A 27,668-nucleotide genomic window follows, 5' to 3' on the forward strand; every position below is an offset into this window, starting at 1 on the left:
TCAAATTCTGCCTCTACCACCTGGAATAGTCATGAAATATCTTGGTCTTACCTTTCTCCTCTCTAACATGGAGATAATAAGATAGACCCTGTGCTATAAGGCTGCTTTTAAAATTAAATGAGAAGATGTACGCACCAATGTTTTAGTACAATAAACAATCTCAGCCAAGTGTAGTGGTGTGTGCCTATAATCCCAGCTACTCAGGAGGCTGAGGTGGGAGGATCAGTTAAGGCCAGGAGTTCAAGACCAGCCTGAGTAACATAGCAAGATCCTGTCTCTAAAAAAGAAAACAAAGTAATTAAAAAAAAAACTGTTTAGGCCTATAACAGACGCTCTAAAAATGTCAGTTTTGATTATTATTTTGATTTTACTTGGGGTAGTGGAACCTGACTGCTTAGGATTCTGTGAAGCCACAGAACATCTAAATCCCAGAGGCCTACAACTGCTTAAAAGCCCAGCTTGCTCCCAGCTGTGCAGGAGACACTGAAGTGGGTAGTGTCCATAATCTTTTTAGCCTGTTGCTGAAACTCCAGTTGTACTCCTTCAAACCGAAATGCTTACAGGATCATGGGAAAGCCTTGGTTAGAGAAATCAAGACAGGCAAGTGGGAAGATAACTCGGCTTTGAGGTTAAACAGATCTGGGTTCAAAGCATAGTTTCACCCTCTATCTTGTGAAGTGTCCTGGGTGAGTCACTTCCTCTCTGAATTTCAGAGAGGATGAAAATATAAAGATTACAATAACTATCTTCATAATCTTTGTGAGGATTAAAGAAGCCGAAGTGTGTGAAAAGCTAAGCACAGAGCAGGCATTCTACAATAGTAGTTATTATTTTTGGAACCATCCCGCCCCTAGCCCCAGCCCAATTACCTTCTCTTAGCCTCTTCATATCGAAGGCGCAATCTGACCTTCTCTGCCAACTGATTGTTGCTGTTGATGCCGAACTGGAGGAGAAGAACAAAGTCAGGAATTATGTGGCTGTTGTGGCCAGTGCTGAGTTGGGTTTCGAGGGCTCATGAGAGACTTGACAGTTTGCGTGGGCAGTAGCCAAGAATAGCCCCCGGTGATTGGGCTGGCGGTGCAGATCGCAGGGAAGCTGGTTAAGCAAAAACACTTTCCGCCCTTCAGGCCACGGAAGAGCCGTACACTCAGACATCGATCACTTTGAAAATAGAAGCCAAAGACTCAGAAAATCATCTTGCAGACCCAAATGGCTTGGCTTGGTGCCAATTCAAGCCACAGAAGCGTGGAGGACAATTGGTGAGGAGGAAACAGGGATAGCCAATATCAAGAAAGCCATTCTGAGGGCACTGGGGAGGGGATCCATAGAAAACTCAGAGGCTGCAGTCAGGAATGAAACACTGGGTGGATGGGGAGAAGACCCCAGCACTCACGAAGAGGGGTACAGTTCCTTTACAAATACTTTGGCCTGCAGATGGCTAGTAGCGGGACACATGGTGGTGTGAGGAAGGAAGGGACAGCCTCTTTTGCTGTGCTAGTCTGTTAAGAGCAGCAAGAAGCTACAAGGCTCACCGGTCACCCTTGGACAAGTGGGAAGACAGCTATAGAACTTAGAGAGGAACAGCATTTAGGGGCTGTCCGCCAGAGAGGCTGGAAGGCAGATTTGTTCAATGTTGCTGGCTCTAGTAAAACAAAAGCTCTCCAAAAGTTACGAGGCACCGTGGGTCAGCCCTACTCTAACCCTTTCCCGAGCCACATCTGGACAGTGCTTTCACTATTCATAACTAGGACTGGACTGAGCTTTGGAACTGGGAGTCAAGCAGCTGCCTGAAAGCTGCATGCATTGTTTTGAGACTAACAGGAGGAAAATATCCTCTGCTGTCCAGCCGGGGAAAGAAAAATGGAAATGGAACTGCAAAATAGTATGAAAAAAAAAAAAACAACACAGAGAAAGACATTTTGTCCTTTAAACATGCTTTCTGTGCAGCATTAAGAGACACAAGCACCTGGTCAGGCAATACTCAGGGCCATGATGGCCGTCAGTGCAGGCTTTTCCTCCACAGCATCACATCATATCCTCCTGGGGCCAGGAGGTCTGTAAGAGAACAGAGCTCCAGAGGGCTGAGGCAGCAGCCAGCCCTGCAGAGAGCCCCTGGCTAGCTCCCTGGTGAGCCATGAGAAGGCAGCTGTCCATTACAGCAGCCTCCCGGCTGCCATCCTGTAGAAGGCCCCCAGCAACCTGCCCTGTCTACTCACACTTCCCGAGATGTCTGTCTGGGAGCTCACGTCCAGGTACTGTTTCGGTAGCGGGAAACTCGAACTCTCCAGAGAGCTGCTGCTGGACCACAGGTCTGAGTGAGACCCCCTGTCAGTGCGGAAGCCGTCCTTCAACATGGCAAGGCTCTGAAGGAGGGGAGAGCAGGGTTAGTGATACGCCTTCCCAGGAGGGAGCTCTGGGTCTGCCATGCTCCCCATGCTTCCCTCTCTACCCTCCCTTAATTTAGGAACCTGTGCCCTCCCCAGACATCCTACTGATCCTGTGATAGAGAGCTAGCAGTGAGTGGGTCCTTGCTGTGTGTCAGGCTCTGCGCTGGGCCTATGACATAGGAGAAACCGGTGTGGATGCTGACTCTGGAGCCACATTGCCCTAGTTGGAATCCCTGCTCTGCTGCTTCCCAGCTGTGTGACTTGACCTAGCTGAATAACCTCTGTTTGCCTCAATTTCCTCTCCTGTAAAATGGGAATAATCAGCTGGGTGCTCATGCCTGTAATCTCAGTGCTTTGAGAGGCCGAGGTGGGAGGATCACTTGAGGCCAGGAATTCAAGATCAGCCTGGGCAACATAGTGGGACTCCCATCTCTAAAAAAAAAAAAAAAAAAAAAAAAAAAATAGCTGGGTGTGGCGGTGCATGTCTGTAGTTCCAACTGCTCAGGAGGCTGAGGTGGGAGGATTGCTTGAGCCCAGGAGTTCAACGCTGCAGTGAGCTATGATCATGCCACTGCATTCCAGCCTGGGCGATAGAGCGAGACCCTGGTTCTTAAAAAAAAAGGGGGGGGGGGGAGAATCGCAGGTCCTATCTCACAGGGCAATCATCTTGATTAAATGAGATGACAAGTGTAAAACACTAGTGAATACAGCCCATACTCAATAACTGTCAGCTTTGCCAGAGTCTTCCTGAATCCTGACAATAGTCATGCAAAGAATGACCTACGATTATCCCCAATTTATCGATGAGAAGCTGGCAATTGACCGAGGCAAGATTTGGACCTGGTCTATCTGGCCTAAGGCTCCACGATTTCAACCACTAATCATAACAGGAACATCCCTCACTGTCCATGAGCTCCTCATCTAAATGTTTTCACTGGGATGCTGTCCTGGGCAGGAGCTTCAAAACTGTTCTGTTTGTCATAGAGCATACAGCTTCCTTCACTAAGTCATTTATAGCATCTCTGAGGACTCCTAATCTGCCAGTGAAATATCTGAGGTCAGGGTGGTTTGTGGAAGGGGAGGTGATATGTACAGGGGTAAGAGAATGGGTTTGTAAGTCAGGGTTTGAATCATGGCTCTAGCTTCCTCTTTGAGTTGTACAGTCTTTTTTCTGTAGGATGGGGATAAACTAGGGTTGATTTAAGAGATGAGACATGATGCATACAAAAGGCTTGGCATAATCACCTGGCACATTACATAATATCTATTATAATTTGTTCAGTTCCCAGCATAGAGGCAGAACACACAATGAAATGCTTATAGAGATGCTACATTTTGATGTCAAAGGTTAATGATGTTGAAACCACCTCCCTCCATTTCATTCCTTGAAAAATAAGTCAGGGGCCAGGTGCGCTGGCTCATGCCTGTAATCCCAGCACTTTGGGAGGCTAAGGTGGGAGAATCTCTTGAGCCCAGGAGTTATCAAGACCAGCCTGAGCAACATAGCAAGACTCTCTCTTTTTTATTTATTTTTTGAGACGGAGTCTCACTCTTTCGCCCAGGCCAGACTGCAGTGGCACTATCTCGGCTCACTGCAAGCTCCACCTCCTGGGTTCACGCCATTCTCCTGCCTCCGCCTCCCGAGTAGCTGGGACTACAGGAGCCTGCCACCGCACCCGGCTAATTTTTTGTATTTTTTAGTAGAGACGGGGTTTCTCCGTGTTAGCCAGGATGGTCTCGATCTCCTGACCCTGTGATCCACCCGCCTCGGCCTCCCAAAGTGCTGGGATTACAGGCGTGAGCCACGCCCGGCCGACTCTATTAAAAAATAAAAGTTTAAAAAACAAAGAAAAAATAAGTAAGGTAGTTAGAGCTAGTGGCAAGGATGTGGCCTTTGGACTAGGCCAAATGATTTCCATTCCAACTCTGCCATTTACACTAGCTGTGTGACCTTATGCAAAGTCACTTAATGCTTCTGAGCCTCCACGTCCTCCTCTATGAAATGGAACCAAAACCCCAGGAAGACTGGTAATGAGAACTCAGTGATGTGTGTACCATGTGGAAATAGCCTGCATATGACTGGCATACAGGAATACTCAGGAGAAATCAAGATGGCACCCACATCAACAGGAACTTGCATACCTTAATGAGATCTTGCTTTTCCTTTTCCCCACAGGTAATAGCCTTTTTGATGGCTTTTGTTTCTCTCAAGACAGCCTGAGCTTCATCCAGTTTGTAGCTGCCCTGAGCATCAGACATTTTCTTATCGATTCTAGGAGACAGTTAATGGGAAAGGTCAGCCTTAGATAGGGTGAGGGACAGGGTCTCCCCCGGGGAAAAGCACAGACCACAGGACTTCAGTCCCTTAAGAAGGCCCCTCCCTCTGTCCTGCTAACCCTTCCTCCCTAGGTCCCACTTGTGGGATAAGGCATAGAAGGTTCCAGGCTGGGCATGGTGGCTCACACCTGTAATCCCAACACTTTGGGAGGCCAAGGCAGGTGGATCACTTGAGGCCAGGAGTTCAAGACTAACCAGAGCAACATGGTGAAACCCTGTCTCTACTAAAAATACAAAAATTAGCTGGGCATGGTGGCACAAGCCTGTAATTTCAGCTGCCTGAGAGGCTGAGGCATGAGAATTGCTTGAACCTGGGAGGCAGAGGTTGCAGTGAGCCGAGATCATGCCACTGCACTCCAGCCTGGGAGACAGAACAAGACTCCGTCTCAAAAAAAAAAAAAAAAAAAGAAAGAAAGAAAGAAAAGGAAAAAAAAAGGCATAGAAGGTCCCTGTTAAATGGCCAATGTGTGTGGCTGCAGAAGCAACACTGCTCATGGAGTCAGTGTCCTCTAAATATCAGCTCTTACGGGAGGCCTTCCCTGATTACTTCCCTGGGTCCTCCGGGCTGGGTAGGGGCTTCCCATATACATCACACATAGCTGTGACTCTGCAGTCATTACATTGTGTGATAATTTATAGTTTATGTGGTAGCATCTTTGACTTGACTCTGGGAGGCTTGGGAACAGGAGGCAGAGTTGAACATGTTTGTCTCATTCTCTTTTGGAGGGAGGGCAGGCTGTCCTGTGCATTGTATGATGTCTAGAAGCATTCCTGGCCTCACCTCACAAGATGCTGGTGGTACCCCTACCCTGAAAATATCTGAAATTTCAGTGACAAATGAAAATATCTCCATGTATTACCTAATGTCCCTTGAGGGAGAGGGAGCAAAATCATGCTGGTCAAGAACCAGTCTTTAATAAACATGTGTTGAGCTAATGAACACAATGAAGAAAAGGATAGAAGGATGAAAAACTCCCAGCCCTACTACCTATTACTAGGATGACCCTAGGGTCATCTCTCAAATACACAGAGCCTCAGTTTCCTCCTCTAAAAAGCCTGGATAACGTTATCCACCTAGCCCATATTCATGGAGTTGTCAGGAACATCGAACGGAATATGGGATGGAAAATCTTGTGATGAACTAAGAATTACTATACAAACATAAGGGATTAAAACACTTCTAGTCTGGAGAACTTATTGGCTTATCCAGGCCCTACATACAGGTTCATTTTGATGGGGGAAAAATTAAAAAAAAAAAAAAAGGGTCCTGATGTAGTTTTCTGAAGGTCAGACCAAACCAGAGACAGGCAGGGGTGAGCTTCTGGAGAAGGAGGGCCAAGGTGTCAAAAAGGTCCGGGGGCAGAGATGCATTTTAACTACATCACACTTTCGCCAAAGGCTAGGCCTGAGGTTTCAGTCCAAGGTGGAGAAAAAGGAGTTTTACAGTCTGCGGGAAAACCACTAACTCATTATTTCAGGATGAGAAACTGCTCACAGGCATTCCTTTGTGGTTTCCTGCTACAGGCCAAACTGTCCTGGGCTAAAAATAACCCTCATGGGGAATCCTGAGCAGAAGCAGGTTTTCATCCTGGCCTCATCGTCTGCACCTCCAAGCAGAGGAGAGAGCGAGGCATGGAGCACGGTCTCAACACAGCCTCCCCCTGCGGTTACTTCAGCCTCCATTGAGAGAAAACAAAGCCCCGTTTATGTCTCCCCACTAAAAATAGCCTGTCTATTCCTTTCCAGGACTCGGGCCTGGGCAGGCCTATCAGGTCGTCAAGCACCGGCCCTAGATTTAGTCTGAAAAATTAGTCTAAGGGAGCTTAGAAGATGCTCCATGGCAAGGAGGCTCCCCAGAGCCAGTGTCCGGGACAGGCAGTGGTCCTGCTGCAGATGGGCATAGGGGGTGCAGGGAGACGTTGTTTGTTGGAGCATGTCCGAGGGCTGGGGACTCTGGGGAGGGGGCTGTGCGCAGCTGTCCTCTGCCAACAGGACGAGAAGGGCTTTGAATCCCTTGCAGGATGAGACAGAAGCGGTTTGTCTGCTGGGCCTCCAACAGCCTCTACCTGATTTCTTCAAGGGCCTTAGCAACCCGGCCTCTGGAATTTGGCTCCAGAGAGCGGGTCTGAGAGGGAACACTCTTGGGATGAAGCTGGGTGGTGGTGGGGGGGGAGAATAAAGGGTCACCATTATGCACACGGTGAATGAATCTTTTTTTTTTAAAGGGAAAGAAAAGTGTGTGTGTGTGTGTGGATGCATGTGTTTTAGGATTTCCAAATTCCTCAGCTGTCCTCTCTTCAGGACTTTAGAGATTCACATACCCAGTAGCCACGGAGAGGTGGGGCAAAGGCTGACAGCAGCCGACTCCTGGTCCTGTCCAGACACCTCCCACCTGGGCACGGCAGGGCTCGTGCTGTGCAGAGAGGTGCTGCACTGCCCTACCCCGACAGGGGCGAGATGCCTGGTCTCCACTCTTCCCTGTTTGCAAGGGAGCTGGCAAGTCAAAGTCCCAAGCTTTCGTCTTGATTTTTCTTTGCAACCTCCTCCAAGAGGCAACCTTTAATCCTCATCAACCTTTTCTCTCCTCTCTTTTTTAAACAGGTTGCTGACCATGAATTGAACTAATACGGATTCGTGGCCCAGAGTAACTCAACTGCCCAAAGAAGCTTAGCTGGTATCATCACAATCATGACAGGTGACATAGCTGCTCTTAAAAAACAACAGAGCTGGCTGGGCACGGGGGCTCACACCTGTAATCCCAGCACTTTGGGAGGCCTAGGCGGGCAGATCACAAAGTCAGGAGATCGAGACCATCCTGGCTAACCAGTGAAACCCCAGCTCTACTAAAAATATAAAAAATTAGCCGGCATGGTGGCATGCGTCTGTAGTCCCAGCTAGTCAGGAGGCTGAGGCAGGAGAATCACTTGGACCTGGGAGGCAGAGGTTGCAGTGAACTGAGATTGCGCCACTGCACTCCAGCCTGGGTGACAGGGCGAGACTCCATCTCAAAAAAGAAACAAACACAAAAAGAAAGAAAGAAACAACACAGCTTTTGGCTGCTAAAGAGAAATTTTCTAATACGGGAAATTACATGTGGTCAAAGTTATCCTGGAAATTCCTTAAGGATAAGTTGTACCTTTCTCCATGTTCTGCCATAAGGGTAGGCACAGAAGTAGAAGTGACTGGATAGCATCCCTGTTAGACTCTGAAAAAGGGGCCTTACGTTTTGTAGGAATGAGGAGGGAGTTATCTGGGATGATGCTGGGAAGGGAGGTACTGAGCCATGAACTTCAAAATCCAGTAGTCCTGGGTTTCAGCCCTGACACCTGCTAGCTGGGCGGCTCTGGGCATATTTTCAACCCTGCCAGTGCCCTCATCTGTAATATATGGCAGGACAAAAACGTCTCTTAAAAGGAGGGTAAAGAGAATGAAATGAGGTGGCTGGCGTGAAGTGCTTCCCCAGCACACTGTGTAGCCCAGGGCAGACAAAGAGTTCATCCGAGTTCCCTTCCCAATACAAGCAGGCAACCAGCTAGAGGTCACCACCCCAGCCCACTCTCAAGGAGCTCTTTCCTCAAGCCAGGCATTACCACACACTTGACACGGATTTTCCAATTCAATCTTTACAACCCCTAGGTTTTCAAATCAAGTCAAAGCTCACAGGGGTTAAGTCACTTTTCCAAGGACCCAGGGAACTGGGATTTGAACCCTGACCACCTGCCTCTCAAGACTACATTCCTGACCCTCTCTGCCAAGGTGTACATTAAAGGAGGCATCTTCCTCCACACTGGACACAGAGCCTGGCTTCCGGCTAAGGAGTGTGGGTGGCTGGAGCTGCCATGGAGTCTTATCTGGGCCTGATATCAAAAATGGGGCAGAGGGAGAGGGGAAGAAAGGAGGCTTGTCTTTGGGGTTTCAGCATCAGCTTACCAAACAACAAGAGTTTTCAATGCTGCTACAGGGTGACAAAGTGGTAAAACAGGTTTGCGGTGGCTCAGAGAATAATGGGAAGTGTTCTAACCAGAAGCTCTTGGACTGCAGGAGCCAGGAGGCAGGGAGAACCCATTCAGTAAGATGATGTGGGAGTGAGTAGCCCTTAAACTGTGTGCTCAGAAGCCATTTTGCTGCAAAGTGGAGGAATCAGGCTATTGCTTTAATAGGTCAAAAATAGGCATTTTCTAAGCTTATACTATTGCCCCAAACTGTCATTGGTGCTACTGAAGATTGCCAAGAAGCATAAAGCATGGTTCCAGGCCTTAACAAGTTCAGAATTCGGTTTGAGAGACAAGATTGGTATATGTATACACACATATATAAATAACACATATATAATGTAGATGTAAACATATAGAAAGCCATAATTTATAATACTTTGTAAGACACAAAAATTACATACAATTTGTGATAATACAAAGCCATACTTTCTTATAGCATGTGTTGTGCTGAATTCGTGTGGCTCACCCCAGGTAGTGGGGACTTGTGGGATGGGAAGATGTGAAAAAGAACCAACTGGTCCCTCAACGGATGACCACAGTTCCCTCAACTAATAGGGCTTGGAGACAGACATCCAAAGGCTTGGGGCTATGGCCACAGAAGGATGAGGGTGGATTTGAAATTTATGGAATGAGGAAAAGGTATAGCAGTCAGGGAGGGACAAAAAGTGAGAAATAGCCATCCATACGGGTGTGGCCTCCCTGGGAATGTAAGTGAGATGCCCCCTTAGAAGGGAGAAATCTGCCCAGTGTCTTGCCTACAGCGTCTAAGAGGGCTACCAGGTGACCTTCATAATGATTGTCCAGTGAGCCCATTGGATACACTGAACACAATTCAATGAATGAGTCTGTTACACGCTGTAGTTAATAACAACAATAAGCTAACATCTTTCTCTCTCCCTTTCTTAATTTCTTTCTCTCCTCCTCTCTCTCCTTCTTTTCTTTTTTTCCTTTATTTCGAGACAGGGTCTCACTTTGTCATCCAGACTGCAGGGCTTGCTTTCTCTCTCTCTCCTTCTCTTTCTTTCTCTCTCCTTCCTTCCTTTCTTTTTTTCTTTCTTTCTTTGGAGAGAGGGTCTCACTTTGTCACCCAGACTGGAGGGCTTTTTCTCTTTCTCTCTCATTCTTTCTTTTTCCTTTCCTTTCCCTCCCTCCCTTCCTTCCTTTCTTCTTCCCTCCCTTCCTTCCTCCCTCTCCTCCCCTCCCCTTCTCTCTCTCTCTCTCTCTCTAATTCTTTCAAGACAGGGTCTCACTTTGTCACTTAGACTGGAGTGCAGTGGTGCAATCAGCTCACTGCAACCTCCAACTCACAGGCTCAAGCAATCTTCTCACCTTGGCCTCCCAAAGTGCTGGTGCTGGGATTATAGGCCTGAGCCACCGTCCCCAGCCACAATAAGCTAACCTCTCTTGAGTACCTGCTAAGTGACTCAGTTTTCTCATCTATAAAATGGGGATAGTTAGATAACAAAGCATTCCTTACAGTGTTGCTATAGCATCAAACGAGCACACCTGCTTGGAAACACTGCAGGGGTTCCCTGGCACAGAGTAACTGCTCAACAAAGCTTAGCCAGTATCGTCACAATCACGACAGGTAACACAACTATTCTTAAGAAACAACAAAGCTACTGCGTGTTCTCACTTATAAGTGGGAGCTAAATGATGAGAACACATGGACACATAGAGGGGAAAAACACAGACTGAGGCCTCTGGGAGGGTGGAGGGTGAGAGGAGGGCGAGGATCAGGAAAAGTAACTAATGGGTACTAGGCTTAATACATGGGTGATGAAATAACCTGTACAACAAACCCCCATGACACAAGTTTACCTGTATAACAAACCTGCACACGTACCCCTGAACTTCAAATAAAAGTTAAAAAAATAATAAGAAGACACAACAGAGCTGTATTTTACCTGGCCACAGCTCAGCTTCTAAAGGTGAAAATTACATTTGGTGAAAGTTATCCTGGAAACTCCTTAAGTCACCCATAGAGCACAATGCATATGGCATACTTTTCTAGTAATTGGTTTTTGCTAGAAGAGATCATTAATCCTTCAATGAAGCACTTAGTGACTGCTTTTAGGGGATATGGAAAAAAGAAGTGTGTTTTGTTTGTGTGCATATGAGACCCTACTGGATCGAGTAGAGATGAGGCGTGTGCACAGAAATGCTGGGCAGTGCTTGTTTCTATGACTGGATAGTAACACTTGGCTAAGTGGAACAAATCTTAATGGCTTCAGGAGTCCACAGGACAATGAGTGTTCTGTGGTCTGAAACGACTCCCCTCTCCTCTTTCCAAACCCCACCCTTGGGTGGCAGTATCTTCAGGAAATGCCAGTGGAACAGAACTTGAATTGAATGATGAGAGAGCCACATTTTGAGAAGGGAGGAAAGGGACTGAAGGAGAGAGAGACAGAGAGGACAGGAGGGGAGCCTGGGTGGGGAGCAGCCCCCATGCTCTGGGATGCAGGGTGTACTTACTTCTTCAGGGTCTGAAAGCCACGCTCTTTGAACTGCAGCTCATGCTGGAGGTGAACCATCTCTCTCTTCAGCTTGTTGACCTGGAGGGCAGCAGACCACACACAGGGCTGGGTCAGAGGCTGACACCAAGGTACAGGCTGCCTTCTCCCTGGAAAGGGAGCCCAGAGCCTCCCACTGCACCTGCATAATGACTCAGGTCAGCACCCCTTGAGCCACACTGGTCAGAGCCCCCCCCGTCACCGATGTTGGCCTTGGTCTCTGCAGATGCCCATTCAGTCAGCACCCCGGGCAGTGTTTCTGTAGGTCATTCCTAGCCAGTCCTTGCTCCAGGGAAACAGGAGGTGGACAGGAGTTGACCTGGGATAGAGTGGGCCTTCCCACTTCCTCACTGTGTGAACTCTCTCAAGCCATCTTGCCATCCTGAGCCTCCCTTTCCTGTTCTGATGGATGAGGACAATGGCAATTCCCAGAGCTGTGGATCACTTAAAGCTGGCAAAGGCTAGGAGAGTGCTTCACGTGGAGGCAAGAGGCAACTTAGTAACTTTAGTGGCAAGACATGCCTTAGGAGCTAGACTTGGTCTGCTGGTTTGTGTGGCCTACACTGTATTATTCAACTTTTAAAATGAGTTGCTAATAATCAGATCTTCAGAAAGTTCACATAATAAACCTAGACACACAGTTCCTTTATGAAAACACCTGAAGATGTGGTAACACTGAGCCCACATTCCAGCATGGGCACAACAGACTAGAGTTCAAATGCAATTGCCTTTAAGACTGGGCAGACCTCTCCTGGTTACACAGTCACCACAACTCTCTACTGCCTCAACCCCAGCCCCCATTCCTCATTTATGTCTTCTCGCAGGCATCTGAGTTTGTGGAAACTGTTAAATTCTTTGAGTTTTACTAAACCACTATTCAAAATACTGATTTTGCCACGAGCAAGTAATTTCACTGCTGTGCCTCAGTTTTCATATTGGTAAAATGGAAATACTAATATTTATTCCCTAAGGTAATCATGAAGTAATTAAAATAAGATAATGCAGAATAATCAGTAGCTAGGAAGACAGTACACTATATTAGAAACTTTGGAGTAAGACTTGAATCTCTTGTAACCTTAGGCAAGTTTCTTAGCTCCCCTAAGCCTCTGTTTGCTCATCTTTAAAATGCAGGTGACAGCTTGCTGGTGGCTCATGCCTGTAATCGCAGCACTTTGGGAGGCCGAGGCAGGTGGTTCACCTGAGGTCAGGAGTTTGAGACCAGCCTGACTAATATGGTGAAACCCTGTCTCTACTAAAAACACAAAAATTGCTGGGCATGGTGGCATGTGCCTGTATTCCCAGCTACTTGGGAGTGTGAGGTATGAGAATTGCTTGATCCTGGGAGGGCGGAGGTTGCAGTGAGCCAAGATTGCACCACTGCACTCCAGCCTGGGTGACAGAGTGAGCCTCCATCTCAGAAAAAAAAAAAAATAGAATAAAACAAAATGTGGCCAGGAGCGGTGGCTCACGCCTGTAACCCCAGCACTTTGGGAGGCTGAGCGGGTGGATCACGAGGTCAGGAGATCGAGACCATCCTGGCTAACACGGTGAAACCCCACCTCTACTAAAAATACAAAAAATTAGCTGGGCATGGTCGCGGGCACCTGTAGTCCCAGCTACATGGGAGGGTGAGGCAGGAGAATGCCGTGAACCCGGGATGCGGAGCTTGCAGTGAGCGCAGATCGTGCCACTGCACTCCAGCCTGGGTGACAGAGCAAGACTCTGTCTCAAAAAAAAAAAAATAAATACATAAAATAAAAATAATAAAACAAAATAAAATGCAGATGACAGTAGTTACTTCATAGAGTTGTTACAAGGACACGAGATGATACACATGAGCTATTTTGCACTGTGCCTGGTATATGGTGACTGCTTGTGAGATGGTAGCTGCTACAACCATTACTATTACTGTGACTACTGCTTCTACTGTTATTATTTAGGACCTTGCTGGCACTGGCTGTCACAGCCTGGCTGGGGCATCTGTTCTGGTCTTGTGGGTGGCCTTGTGGCCTAAGACCTCAGTGGCCCCCATCACTAGCACATAGCATAGGTGAAGAAGTCCTACCCGGGATTTTGCAGTGGCAATTTCAGCTTTCAGGATCTCAGGGTCATACTTAGAGCTGGATGATGAACCAGAGACCACTGTAAGGAAAAAAGAAAAACAAGAATATCAGTAGAAGAAACAGATTTCAGCAAAGTTGGCTTATTGGCCATCTAAATAAACCTAGAAAGGAAGGACTAAAAGTGAACAATCTAAATGTTCAACAAAGGGGGATTTGTTACATAAAGATGGTACACGCGCAAATGGGGACTACACAACTTAAAATGAGGATGAAGAATATTGAATGACAAGGGAAAATGTTGAAACTCATTATGTGAAAGCAAGTTTACAAACAAAGTGTAAAGAATAATTTAAATTTGGGGCCAGGCACAGTAGCTGAAGCTTGTAATCCCAGCCCTTTGGGAGGCTGAGGCAGGGGGATCACCTGAAATCAGGAGTTTAAGACCAGCCTGGCCAACATGGGGAAATCCCATCTCTGTTAAAAATAAAAAAATTAGCTGGGTATGGTGGTGGGTGCCTGTAGTCCCAGCTACTCAGGAGGCTGAGGCATGAGAATTGATTGAACCTGGGAGGCAGGGGTTGCAGTGAGCCGAAATCACATCATCACATTCCAGCCTGGGCGGCAGAGCGAGACTCCGACTCAAAAAAAAAAAAAAAAATTTAAATTTGGAAAATACAGTTTCCAAATATACACACACATATGCATTTTAAAAAGACTGAAAAAAATACCAAAGAGAACACTGATATCTAGAGAGTTAGATGGTAAATGATATTATCATCTTTATATTTTTATCTTTTCTTGTTTTAAAAACAATAAACATATGCTTTACAATCAGAAAAAAAAACTAAAAGTATTGTTGATTGTACTTTATAATATTAATGTACATTCAAAAAGGAAAATAAATTATCCATAATCTCACCACCCTAATACAATGATCGTTTTCCCAGGCTGCCTTCCAGTATATATCCACGGTTCTATCATGTAGCTGTAATCTTACTGTATTTTTAAAATAGTATTTATTAATGTCTTGAAAAAGGATTTTAAGCCTTATGCAAGTGAACACTACATAGTAAAATACATTTAAACTAAGGAAAACGAGACAAAGAGAAAATAAGGATAAGGAAACAAAGTGGCAACAGGCTCTGAGCCTCATAACTGGTTATGTGAGGGGGAAATAGGACCAGATATAAGATTTGTGGTGTCCTTAAGGTAAACACAACCCCACTGTTCAGAAAAGAACAGTTATTCTTGGTCAGGAGGCCAGAGAAGTATTTCTCCTGTGAGTCCTTAATCACACTGTAGGAACAATTTCATCATCTCCCCTGTCTACCTACTACCATCTGAACACTCTTTCCTGTTCACATGTAGCCAAATCACCTGCTGAGATCTGGGTTTTCTTTTCTTTTCTTTTTTATTTTTTGAGATGAAGTCTTACTCTATTGCCCAGGCTGGAGTGCAGTGGCACAGACTAGGCTCACTGCAACCTCTGCCTCCTGGGTTCAAGCTGTTCTCCTGTCTCAGCCTCCCGAGTAGGTGGGATTACAGGTGCGCTCCACCACACCCAGATAATTTTGTATTTTTAGCAGAGACAAGGTTTCACCACATTGACCAGGCTGGTCTTGAACTCCTGACCGCAGGTGATCTGCCTGCCTGGGCCTCCCAAAGTGCTGGGATTACAGGCGTGAGCCACTGCACCTGCTATCATCTGAACACTCTTTAATGTTCACATGTAGCGAGATCACCTGCTGAGATCTGGGTTTTTCTGAAGATAGAGAAGCTTATTTGGTGATTGCTGGCAATTATCAGTGTCTGGAGGTAGGTATGACAGTCATGAGGGGAATGCTACTGTTTGGCTTTGTTTAAAAATACTTTAATAGGCCTTTTGGTTATGCACAAGGCATTAAAATGTAATATTTGGAAGCTTGGGGGAAGAGAAAACTGCTCTGCATAATAACATAAAAGATGTTTGGCACCACAAGAAGTGTTGCATTTCTGCTGAATTTACAATGATAATGATGATGCAGAAGAATAACACCGAGGTTTACCAGAAGAGATGAGTGGGGACAACACTGGGGTGGCAAGGGCCTTGTAGCCTTTGTCTCAAGCATGGAACAGGGAAACCATGTACAGAGATGTTTTATTGCCAGTTTAAAGTTTTCATCTCCTGGTGTCGAATTCCTTTGGTCTTTGCCAGACTTGGGGATTTCAGGGACAGACCTGGTTGGATATTTAGCTAGAGGTATCACCTTAAGCATACAGTGTAGGGAGGTTATAATATTATAATGTTATAATAAAATGACCTTGAACAAAATGATGTTATTTGAGGACCTGCTGTATTTCCCAAATAGGTACTTTCAACAAAATATTAAGACAGTTAACACCATTTATCACTCACTGATCAATAATAATAACAGGGTGAAAGAAGACAGGAGCTGTCAGTGTGGCAATAACCTGGGAATACACACAGAAAGGTCCTCAAGGAGTGTGGGGCGGAGCGGGGGACATCTGTTCTATGAGCGCCCTGTCCTGCCAACCACCCTGTTCATCAGGCTGTGCCTCTGCACATGGGTCTGTACTGTGGGGCAATGTTGAGGAGACTGTGGCAGCAGCATGGAAGACTCTGTAAAAATGGCAAGACTTGGCCGGGCGCGGTGGCTCACGCTTGTAATCTCAGCACTTCGGGAGGCCGAGGCGGGCGGATCGCGAGGTCAGAAGATCGAGACCACGGTGAAACCCTGTCTCTACTAAAAATACAAAAAAAATTAGCCGGGCGTGGTGGCGGGCGCCTGTAGTCCCAGCTACTCGGAGAGGCTGAGGCAGGAGAATGGCATGAACCCGGGAGGCAGAGCTTGCAGTGAGCCGAGATTGCGCCACTGCACTCCAGCCTGGGCGACAGAGTGAGACTCCGTCTCAAAAAAAAAAAAAAAAAAAAAAGGGCAAGACCTGACCCAGACAGGGAGAGGTTGGCTGTGTAGACCAGTCATGCCAGGGCTGACTTGAGGCATGCATCGTGTTCCTTGGGCATGCCCGGAAATCCTGGAGACAAAGGATGCCAAAAAGAAGAGATTCTCACCAATTGGGCCACCAGGAGCTTTAATTCTTACACCCTGGAGTATCGCTGTGAAGTGCACAATTTTTACCTAAAGCCACTGACACGAGATGTAGCCTGTTACTTATCCTTTTGTAAGTAAATGTTTGATTGAGGTAAAAAATACATACACAGAAGTGTACACATCATGTATGTACAGCTTGAGGAATTTTCACAAAAGAAACACGCTCAAGCAATCAGCACTCTAATCAAGAAAACAGGTCATCAGCCTCTCCTTTGTGTCTGCATCCCTTCACTATCCTCTACTACGAGAATTTTTTTTTTTTTTTTTTTGAGATGGAGTCTCCCTCTGTTTCCCAGGCTGGAATTCAGTGGCGTGAACTCGGCTCACTGCCACCTCTTCCTCCCGGGTTCAAGCGATTCTCCTGCCTCAGCCTCCCGAGTAGGTGGAATTACAGGCACCCGCCACCACGCCCAGCTAATTTTTGTATTTTTAGTAGAGATGGGGTTTCACCATGTTGACCAGGCTGGTCTCAAACTCCTGACCTCAAGTGATCCACCCGCCTCGGCCCCCCAAATGCTGGGATTACAGACGTGAGTCACCACGCCTGGCCCCACTACAAGAACTTTATATCCAAAAGGACTTTAAATACTGTCTTGTCCCAATGTTTAATAGTTCTTAATTTTTTAAAGTTATATATGAACACAGTTTAACAGTCCAACGTAGTACGAGGTTTGCTATAAAAAAGAGCATTCCACAACCCCTATCCCCATAACTCACACCCTAAAAGAAAATCATTTTCAATTTCTTGGGTGGCTACCTCTATGTGTCTAATAATATGCATGCATTACTACTTCTTGATCTTTTCTGTTTTCGGCATTACTTATTTACTTATCTCTCAGGAGGATGGGGACTTAGCCTCCCTTCCTTCCCTTCCCCAGCCCCTACAGCATGCACATGAACCTCTCTCATCTCCCCATCATCCTAAAAGCAATAGCATACTTTTGGTGAAAGCGATCTTCAGTGTTTGCATTATTTTTACTCTGCAAACACTATTCAGGATGGAATCAGCTAGCCGACTTTGCTTACTTTTACTTTTCAGCACTTTTTTTTCCCCTTGAGTTAATTATTGTCATTTTTACATTTGCTTAGTTTCTCCAAACTTATCACTAATTCAACCTCACATTCTGCTGGTTATCTAAATCTCCTCTCATAGAGTCCAGACCAGTGTGAATCTGGTGAGTTTTCTGTTTTGGGATCTGTCCTGCCAGGGCTTCTGCCCTGCTTCAGTGTGAGCGACTCTGTGCTCGGCTGGCTTCCCGAGATCTGCCTTTGTGTTCCTCTGCGTGTCTCCTCACCTCTCTGTATATCACGTTTTCCTTTTCGTGGTCTACCCCCTCATTTTGGTAGAAAATCATCTCCAGTAGCTTCCTGAGAAAGAAACCATGAAGGAAATGAACTTTCTAAAATCTCACACGTCTGAAAATAGCCTTATTCGGCCCTACACTTGATTAAAGGTAGTTTTGCTGGATATAGAATTCTAGGTCAGAAATAATTTTTCTTAAATCCTTGAAGGCATTGCACCATGGTCTTTTAGATTTCCAGTGCTATTGGTAAGAAGTCTGGAGCTATTCTGAGTCCTGATCATTTCTGTGTGACCTGATTTTTTTCTCTCTGAAAGCTTTTAGGATCTTGAATTGTCCCAGTATTTGAAGTTCCACAATGAGATATCTTGGTGTGAGCCGACTTTCATCCACTGTGTTGGACACTCAGTGAACCCTTTCAGTCTAAAAATTCTCCTCCTTCAGTTCTGGGAAATGTTTCTGAATTATTTCAGCGATGCTTTTCGCCTCTGTTTCCTCTGTTCTATCTGGAACATATTTTCCTCAGATAGTAGATTTCCTGTCCTTGTAGTCTATTTTTTTTTCCTTTTATTTTCAATCTTGTATTTTTGCTCTGATTTTTAGAAGGTTTCCTCCATTTTATTTTCCAGTCTTCCTTTGGAGTTTTCATTTCTACTATCATATTTTAATTTCCATGAGCTCTTTTTTACTCTCTGAAGGTTCCTTTTTAAGCAATGTAGTACTGCGTTCTTGTTTCCTGACCATATAGCTTCTCTTAACGTTCTCTTCTTCATGCAAACTCCTTGTTTCCTCCAAGCCCTCCCTTCACCACGTGCTGGTTTGAGTCTCATTTTCTCTGTTAGAGGCTTTCCTTGGATATCTGGAATCTTGGTTGTCTGCTCACATTTAAGGATGGGAGCCCAAAATGCTGACTAGAGTGGGGTGTGTGGACTGTGAGTTGCACAGCACGTGATTTGTTTTCTATTTTTAAAATTTATTTTATTATTTAAGAGATAGGTGTCTGTTGCCCAGGCTGAAGTGCAATGTACACAATCATAGCTCACTGTGACCCTGAACTCCTGGGCGCAGGGAATCCTCCTGCCTCAGCCTACTGAATAGCTGGGACTACAGGTGCTTGCCACCACGCTCGGGTAATTTTCTTCTTTAAATTTTTTGTAGAGTTAGGGTCTTACTATGTTGCCTAGGCTGGTCTTAAACTCTTGGTTTCAAGTGATCCTCCCATCTCGGCCTCTCAAAATGCTGGCATTACAGGCATGAGCGCCTGGTCACAGCGCATGATTTGGCTGGACATGATTTGGTTTCATCCAGGAATCCTCAATGTCAGTGTCTTTCCAGCTTTACTCTGTATATCTCTTCCCTGGTCAGATTTCCAGTAGAGTTCTCTACTGTCCAGCCTAGAGGGTAATGACCTGGCACCATTCTGGGCACCAAGTGGTATATGAGGGCTAAGGTCTCAAAACCCTTCACTTACTCATGCTGTCAGGATAGTACAGTACTCTGGCTCCGAATTTGCCTTGTGTACTGGAGTCCAGAGACTCTATTTTACCATCTCCAGAAAATAAACTTCCAGTCATTTGCCAGACTGAAGATGGTGGTTGCCTGACTGTATCGATTTAAGGAAAAGATCTGATGGTCTAATTGTCTTAGAAACAACTTTTACCCAATCCTCTTTGAGACCCTCCTCCCTTCAGTCTTACTTGCAGAAATAGCTGCTGCCACCAACATCTACGGTTTTTGCAAGTGCTCTATAGAACAGTGTTGTGAGCCTTCCTCACTATCAGCCCATTTTCTCTTTTCTCAGGTCTGCTACATAGGTTGCCACCTGTCTGCTTTCCAGCTTCCAAATTTTATTGCTGTTCTTTCTTCTCTAATTTTCCCTAATCTTATACATATATATGCATGCCTTAAAATATATTTTATCTGATATTCTCCTAGTTTTGCAGTGAGTAAAATCAAGTGAGTGGTTCAACTGGCATTTTTTAGTTTTTTTTTTTTGAGACGGAGTCTCGCTCTGTCACCCAGGCTGGAGTGCAGTGGCTGGATCTCAGCTCACTACAAGCTCCACCTCCCAGGTTCACACTATTCTCCTGCCTCAGCCTCCCGAGTAGCTGGGACTACAGGCACCCACCACCACACCCGGCTACTTTTTTGTATTTTTAGCAGAGATGGGGTTTCACTGTGTTAGCCAGGATGGTCTCGATCTCCTGACCTTGTGATCCGCCCGCCTCGGCCTCCCAAAGTGCTGGGATTACAGGCGTGAGCCACGGCGCCTGGTCCATTTTTTAGTTTTTAGAGATGAGATCTTGCAATGTTGCCTGGACTGGACTCCTGGGCTCAAGCGATCCTCCCACTTCAGCCTCCTGAGTAACTGGAACTACATGTGTATGCCACCATGCCTGGCTTCAACTGGCATTTTTATCTGGAAAGCCCTCAATGATTTATTTTCCAAATGGGAAATCAAGGCCTAGGGAGGGGAAAAATATGATAAGGTCCCAAAGAACCCAGCTCTCTTGAGTTCTCACCTTTTAGAGGGTGGAGGAACCAAATGTAGCTGAAGAGCCTTAGCATTTGACTGATGTGGGTTAAATTAAGAAAATTGATTTTGAGATCAGATATATCTGGTTACAAAGGCTACCTTGCCACTCTTTACCAGTGTGCCTTTGGGGAAGCCACTTCCTCTTTGGGGGCCTCAGTTCCCTTGTCTGTAGAATGGGAACAACACTGTCTTAGAGGACTGTGTGTGTGATTCAGGAGGGAGGTTACTTAGAGTGCCTGACATATTGCCCTCCAGGCACACAACAGGTGCATATTAAATGTTAGTTCCCTTCTTCCCCATGGAGCTAGAGATTACACCAGAGAGTCGACAGCAAAGCCTCCATCCCCAAGGCAGGGCCCCGTCTGTGTCTGGGACCCAGAGCAGCCAAGGCCAGGTGGCAAAACCCTCACAAGCCCTGGCAAGCCATCTGAGTTAGAGAACAGGCGTGTGACTTCATCCATCTGTCATGCCAAGAGCTTGACTTGGAAGGCAAACCTGGCTTGTAAAACTTGAAGACAGAGTCATGATGAGGCTTGGGTCACACCTTGTTTAACTGGGATGCTTGGGCTGGGGGAATCCCAGTTTCTGTGTGGTTTATATCTCAGATCCAGTTGCCTGAAATGACCCTAGTCCCTTCAGATGGAAGATATTTAACACTGAAAATGGTGGTGGTGCCTCTGAGGCCAGTGGAGCTCTTGGGAGTGTCTGGAAGTCATATGACAAGGCTGAGGAACTGTATTGTTTACTTCCTACCTTTGTTCATGTATTTATTCTTATTGGTTCCAGAGATCTGTAAAAAAAAAACTCTTTTTCATTTACAATGCGAATGAACTAATAATTACCATTATTTACTGAGAGCTTAAGAATATAAAAAGTACTACTCCGAGGACTTTACATTCGTTAAGTAATTTAGACCCCATAACACTCCCATGAAGACGATACTATGATTAGATTGATTTTATAGATGAAGAAAACCGAGGCACAGAAGTGGCATAACTTGTGCAAGGTTACAACAGCTAGTAATTTGCATATCCTGGATTTGAACCAAAAAAGCCTGGCTCCAGAGTCCATAGTCTCAAAATATTATGTATTTCCTATCAAAAGGACTATTTATTGAGCCATTAATATGTTCTAAGGAAATAGTACCAAGTGTCTTACCTAGACCAGTGGTTTGGGCAGTTTTATCCCCTATGACACTTACGACAAAATCTAGAGACATTTTTCGTTATCACAACTTGGGTGGGGGTGCTACCGGCAGCTAGTGGGTACAGAACAAGGATGCTGCTAAACACCCTATAATACACAGCGCTCACAAAGAAGAGTTACCCAGACCGAAATGTTAATGGTGCTGAGGTTAAGAAACTCTGACATGGTCCCGTGAGATGAAGGTACTATTAACATTTCTGCCCGACTGGTTCAGTCGGTAGACAATGAGACTCTTAATCTCAGGGTCATAGATTCATGTCGCATGTTGGGTGCCAAGAATTTAAAAATTAACTAAAAACAAAAATTCAATAGTTAAACACAAAGATTCTGAGACTTAAAGAGGGAGTACGCTCCCCTAGAGAACACCCAGGCTGTCTGACGTCAGAGTCCAGCTGCCACCTCCCACTACAGTGCTTCTTTTTTTTTTTTTTGAGATGGAGTCTTGCTCTGTCTCCCAGGCTGGAGTGCAGTGGTGCTGTCTTGGCTCACTGCAACCTCCGTCTCCTGGGTTCAAGCAAGTGATTCTCCTGCCTCAGCCTCCCAAGTAGCTGGGACTACAGGCGTGCACCACCACGCCCAGCTAATTTTTATATTTTTCATAGAGACAGGGTTTTGCCATGTTGGCTGGGATGGTCTCGATCTCCTGACCTCGTGATCCGCCTGCCTCAGCCTCCCAAAGTGCTGGGATTACAGGCATGAACCACCGCACCTGGCCTCCTACTACAGTGCTTCTCATGTGAATGCTTCATTCTCATAGTGCCCAACTCTGGTTTTTAATTTTGGAAACTTTTTATCTATAGAAAATTTGAAAGAATAATATAATGAATCTCAATATATCCTTCTCTTAGAGCCACGAATTTTTAATATTTTCCCATGCTTCTTCTTGCCATCCCTCTTCCCATCCCAGTTCTTTCTTCCTCTCATTAGGGTGGTTCACAGTAAGCCCTCCACTAATCATGATTAGAAATGGTGACAAAATCTGGACCATATTCAAAGCCATCAATGTGTCATCGACAATTATTTATTTTTTGTTTTTTGTTTTTATTTTGAGATAGAGTCTTGCTCTGTCACCCAGGCTGGAGTACAGTGGTGCAATCTTGGCTCACTGCAACCTCCGCCTCCCAGGTTCAGGCAATTCTCCTGCCTCAGCCTCCTGAGTAGCTGGGATTACAGGCACGAGCCACCACGCCTGGCTAATTTTTGTATTTTTAGAAGAGAGAAGGTTTTACCATGTTGGCCAGACTGGTCTCAAACTCCTGACCTCAATTGATCCACCCACCTCGGCCTCCCAAATTGCTGGGATTACATGTGTGAGCCACCGTGCCTGACTGAGTTTTTCCTATTTTCTTTCCTTTCCTTTTTTTCTTGGACCTTTTTTGGAATAAGCTGCAGATATGTTGCCACATGCATCTTCATAAAATCTATGTAGACATTCTCCTACATATTCATAACTCCATTATCACAACTCAGGAAAGTCTCCAATTGTCTGAGAATGTCTTTTATGGCTGCTTTCCCCCCATTTCAGTCTCTAATTCAAGGTACAAACATTTCATTTGGTGGTATGCCTCTTTAGGCTTTTAAAAAAAAACCTAGTCTAACTGTCTTATAGAATAATCCATATTATGGATTTGTCTGGCTGTGCTCTTGATTAGATTCAGATGAAATATTCTTGTGAGGGATCTTCCATGATGTCTTTATTGCATCACATCAGAAGGCATTGACATCACCTGGTCTCATTGTTGGTCATGCTAATTTTACCACTATGTAAAGTGGTGGCTGCACATCTCTCCAATGTAAAAGTACATCCTCCTGAAATTAGTGAGTGATTTGTGGGGTAATTCTCATTACCTGACATGTAATTATGGGTCCATGTAAATATCCTGTCCCCCAAAATACAAAGGTTTGTTTTTATTTGTTTGTATATACACCTGACACTTTTTCAACCTGTGGGACTTTCGAGAGAGAGAGAGAGAGAAATCACTTTGCTCCTTCAAACCTGAGGTTCAACAGGGACAATAACATCTCTCTTCCAGGACTGTCTTAACAATAATGGTATGGACTGAATTGTGTCTCCCCTAGATAAATATTATACATTGATGTCCCAATCCCCAAAGTGAGGAGTATTTGAAGATGAGGCTTTGGGGAAATAGGCTTAAATGAGGTCTTGAGGGTAGGCTCCTCATGATGGGATTAGTGCCCTTATAGAAAGAGGCACCGGAGAAGGCAGTTGTCTGCAAGCCAGGAAGACAGCCCTCACCAGAACTCGACCTTGCTGGTACCCGAATCTCAGACGTCCAGGCTCCAGAACTGTAAGAAGATAAATGTCTATCGTTTAAGCCACCCAATCTATGGTATTTTATTATGGCAGCTCGGGTTGACTAAGACAGATTAAGTGCTAAAACCTTCCTAAAAGTCTCCAGAACATTACTTGATACAGAATAGCTAATGAATGTAATACAGTTCTTTTCTATAACCTCTGAGATCCTGGGGGTTTTCCTGAGCTGCTAAGGAAAAAGGAGGGGCTGGGACAGTAAGTACCCTGGCAGGGTTTGTCCTGTCTTGGTAGCAGACAGAACTTCTCAAAGTGAGGGCTTCACACTAGAGGAGAATTCAATGGCCCAACCCAGCCATGGCCACTCTGATACCATGCCCTGACGCTAGTCCCTGTGGCCTGGCCCACATGAAAATACTGTGGGGACAACAGAACGGATTTGCAAGTTACCACTATCTCTCCCCAGCTGTAAGACCCTGGGCACACTGTTGATCCTCAGCCTCAGTTTCCTAATCTGTTAAAGGGTGTTATTAATTGTTCTTGCTCATAGAACTGTTATGAGGATTAACAGAAATAGCATATTCAGACTATAGCAGAGTGCCTGGCATGAAACAGAGACTCAATAAATACAGGAGCAATTTAGTTATTAGAAACACTGAGGCTTGGCATGGTGGCTCACACCTATAATCCCAGCACTTTGGGAGGCTGAGGCAGGTGGATCACCTGAGGTCAGGAGTTCGAGAACAGCCTGGCCAACATGGGGAAACCCTGTCTCTACTAAAAATACAAAACTTAGCTGGACATGGTGGCTCACGCTTATAATCCCAGCTGAGGCAGGAGAATTGCTGGAACCCGGGAGGCAGAGGTTACAGTGAGCCAAGATTGTGCCACTGCACTCCAGCTCGGGCGACAGAGCGAGGGTCCACCTCAAAAAAAAAAAAAAAAAAAAAAAAAAGAAAAGAAAAAGAAAAAAAAAAAAGAACAAGGGGATTTTGGCATGCTTGCTCTCCTCCTTTGGGTACCAGGGATAGGATAGGAGCCCCACTCTGACCAAGTTTATGTTCTGGTGGAGGAAATACTGATAACATACAAGCAGATGTATTGTGATATGTGCTATGAAGGAAATAAACAGACAGCCATGGCCAAGACTAGAGTTGAGGAAGAGTGGCTTCTGATAGAGTTGTCAGAGCAGGCCTCTCAGAGGTGATGATCTGAAGGATGAGACTTGAAGACTGAGAAGGACTTAGCCTTGCAAATGGATGGGTGACAAAGCATTCTAGGAAGGGGACGGGCAAATACTAAGGCACTGAGGTGGAAAATTACAGGGTGGGGTAGGGAAGCAGAAAGGGGGGCTGGGGACTCAGCACATCTGGAGCCTAGTGAGGGCATGAGATGGGGCAGGAGTGGCTGGCAGGGGCCTGACCACGGAGGGCTATGTAGTCCATGGAAAGAGTGAGGGGAAGCCACTGAAGGGCATTTGATTGTTTTGAAATTGTGGTAAATATATGCAACATAAAATTTACCATTTTAACCATTTATTAAGTGTACTGTTCAGTAGCATTAACTACATTTACACTGTTGTGAACATATTACCATCCATCTCTAGAAATTTTCTTCTTCCCAAACTGGAACTCTGTAATTGTTAACTAAGAATTCCCCACTCCCAATTCCCCTAGTCCCTGAAAGCTTTTAAACAAGGAGATATGTAATCCGATTGGCATTCTGAGATGATTACAAATGAAATAAAATGAAACACAAATGGCAAATGAATCACTGCAAGGAACAGGTAGGAGCAGGAAGAAGAATAGACAAGATGGTGGTTTGGACAAAGAGTAGAGGTGAAAAAAAATGGGCAGACTTGAGAAGCAGTATTGGCAGAACTCAGTGTGGCCATTCTCTGTTGGTGTCGGTGGGGGTGGTGGTAGTGGGAGGTACTCACAGCTGACCTGGGAGCCCAGCTTGTGCTCCCAGACGGCATGCAGTTGCTGGTACTCCTGCTGTGCAAGCTCCAGGCGCTGCTGCTTCACCTGGTAGATCTCCTTTTGTGCACTCAGAGCCTCCTGGGCCACCACCAGGTAATCCTTCAGCATATGTTCCTGCTCCCGCCGCCATTGTACTCGAGGATCCTCAATCTGAGTGGTTTCTGGAACAGACCCCAGAGATTCTAGGTCAGCATCTCACAAATATGTGTTGGGCTGGTGGCCTGTGGAATCCACTAGCAGAAAACAAAAAGCAAAATGCATAGACAAATCACAATAAATGTAAGTGGGGCAAACTCATTTACTAAATGACAGTGATTCTCCATTTGGAGTAGTCAAACAAATAATAAGCCAGGGGGCTGGGTGAGGTGGCTCACGCCTGTAATCCCAGCACTTTGGGAGGCTGAGGCAGGTGGATCACTTGAGGTCAAGGAGCTTGAGACCAGCCTGGCCAACATGGTAAAATCCCATCTCTACTAAAAGTACAAAAATTAGCCAGTATGGTGGCAGGCACCTGTAACCCCAGCTACTTGGGAGGCTGTGGCAGGAGAATTGCTTGAACCCAGGAGGGGGAGGCTGCAGCAAGCTGAGATTGTGCCACTGCACTCCAGCCTGGATGACAGAGTGAGACTCTGCCTCAAAAAAAAAAAAAAAAAAAAAAAGGAATAAACCGGATCAATTTCCAAACCCAATGTCAATCTCTGAGAACAGCCTGAATAAGGATCAGGTTTGAGTACTAATCTAGACAGAGAGGCTCAAGGACATTAGAGATGCTCAAGGTAATCTCCTTTGGTGAAGACTAAAGGAAAGAAAAATAACCAATGCTTCAGCGGATGTGGAGAAATAGGTACCCCACAGCCAGCTGGAAATGTAAATTAGAACAGCCTTACTAGAAGACTATCTGACGATGCAAATTAAGAGCCTTAAAATGTTAATACCCTTTGACCAATAATTCTCCCTATAGTAATTCATTATAAAAAGTAATTTAAATTCAAACATATATTTGTACAAAACCATGATAATAATAATACATTATGAAGTAGCAAGCACATGTCATTCATTCTATGATAAGTGCTGTTCTAAGAACTTTACATGTTTACTTCTTAAATCCTTACACTAACCTTATAGATTCTATTACTATCCCCATTATACCAATGAGAAAACTGAGACATAGAGAGGTTAAGTAACTTGCTCAAAGTCACACAGGAAATAAGTGTTCAAATATGTATGCTATATCACAGAATGCACTATTATAACGATAACGCCTTTGAAGAAAAATTAATAAAATGGAAAAGTACATCTAATATGCAGGTCATAAAACTGAATAAATAACTGTATCTATCAAAATCAATATGCACATTCTCAAAAAGATGAGAAAATAGGAAAATATCAACAACCAACTAGGTGGCAGGATATTTTAGGATATTTTATTTTTTACAAAATTTTGTGTACAAAAAACATATAAAATAATGATCTGAAAAAAAAGCAGCTGACTAGTTATGGAAGCGGTTAAAATAATGTCAAAGAATCAATGCCCATGGACTATTAACTCCTCAGTCACCCCCAGTTGTTGGGTGGTGTTAGGGGTGATCAAAAAACCAGAAATTGTATAATTAGGGCAATGTGGTGAATCCAGCCTCCAGAAAGGTATTGCTTCTGAATTGATTACTGGTATGTAAAAAATGGAGAGATGTATTCATTAAAATCCTGTTTTATGGCTTTTCTTGATCATTCAGAAGTTATGGCCACCTTGGGTTCACAACTGGCCAGAAATCCCAGCACTCCATCTGTCAAAACCTGGTCTGCTTCATTCATTTATGTCATATGCCTAGCCTGGGGAAACACTGGAGTTTATGCCTCCCAATCTAGGCCCTTTAGCTCACATTCCTTCTAAACAGGTCCATTGAGCATCTCTAGTGAAAGAAAGATCAAAGAAGCAGCAGGGCCAAGTTCTCATTCCTGCCAA

The 27,668-nt window shown here is 45.1% G+C and overlaps 1 protein-coding gene across 7 annotated transcripts in view; it reads right to left on the reverse strand.

Moving 5' to 3' along the window:
- The window catches only part of WWC1 (WW and C2 domain containing 1), a 180,519-nt gene that overhangs the window by 61,313 nt on the left and 91,538 nt on the right, over positions 1–27,668 (reverse strand). For all 7 annotated transcript variants that reach the window (XM_055285310.2, XM_055285308.2, XM_055285305.2 and 4 more), the window contains exons 3-8: positions 25,663–25,866; positions 13,298–13,374; positions 11,195–11,274; positions 4,530–4,659; positions 2,217–2,363; positions 870–943 (exon numbers count right to left, since the gene is read on the reverse strand). In XM_055285310.2, the coding sequence (XP_055141285.1) occupies positions 870–943; positions 2,217–2,363; positions 4,530–4,659; positions 11,195–11,274; positions 13,298–13,374; positions 25,663–25,866 (712 nt within the window). The remainder of the gene's footprint in view (positions 1–869; positions 944–2,216; positions 2,364–4,529; positions 4,660–11,194; positions 11,275–13,297; positions 13,375–25,662; positions 25,867–27,668) is intronic.

The sequence above is a fragment of the Symphalangus syndactylus genome, chromosome 7, assembly GCF_028878055.3.
Source record: "Symphalangus syndactylus isolate Jambi chromosome 7, NHGRI_mSymSyn1-v2.1_pri, whole genome shotgun sequence".
Taxonomy (NCBI): domain Eukaryota; kingdom Metazoa; phylum Chordata; class Mammalia; order Primates; family Hylobatidae; genus Symphalangus; species Symphalangus syndactylus.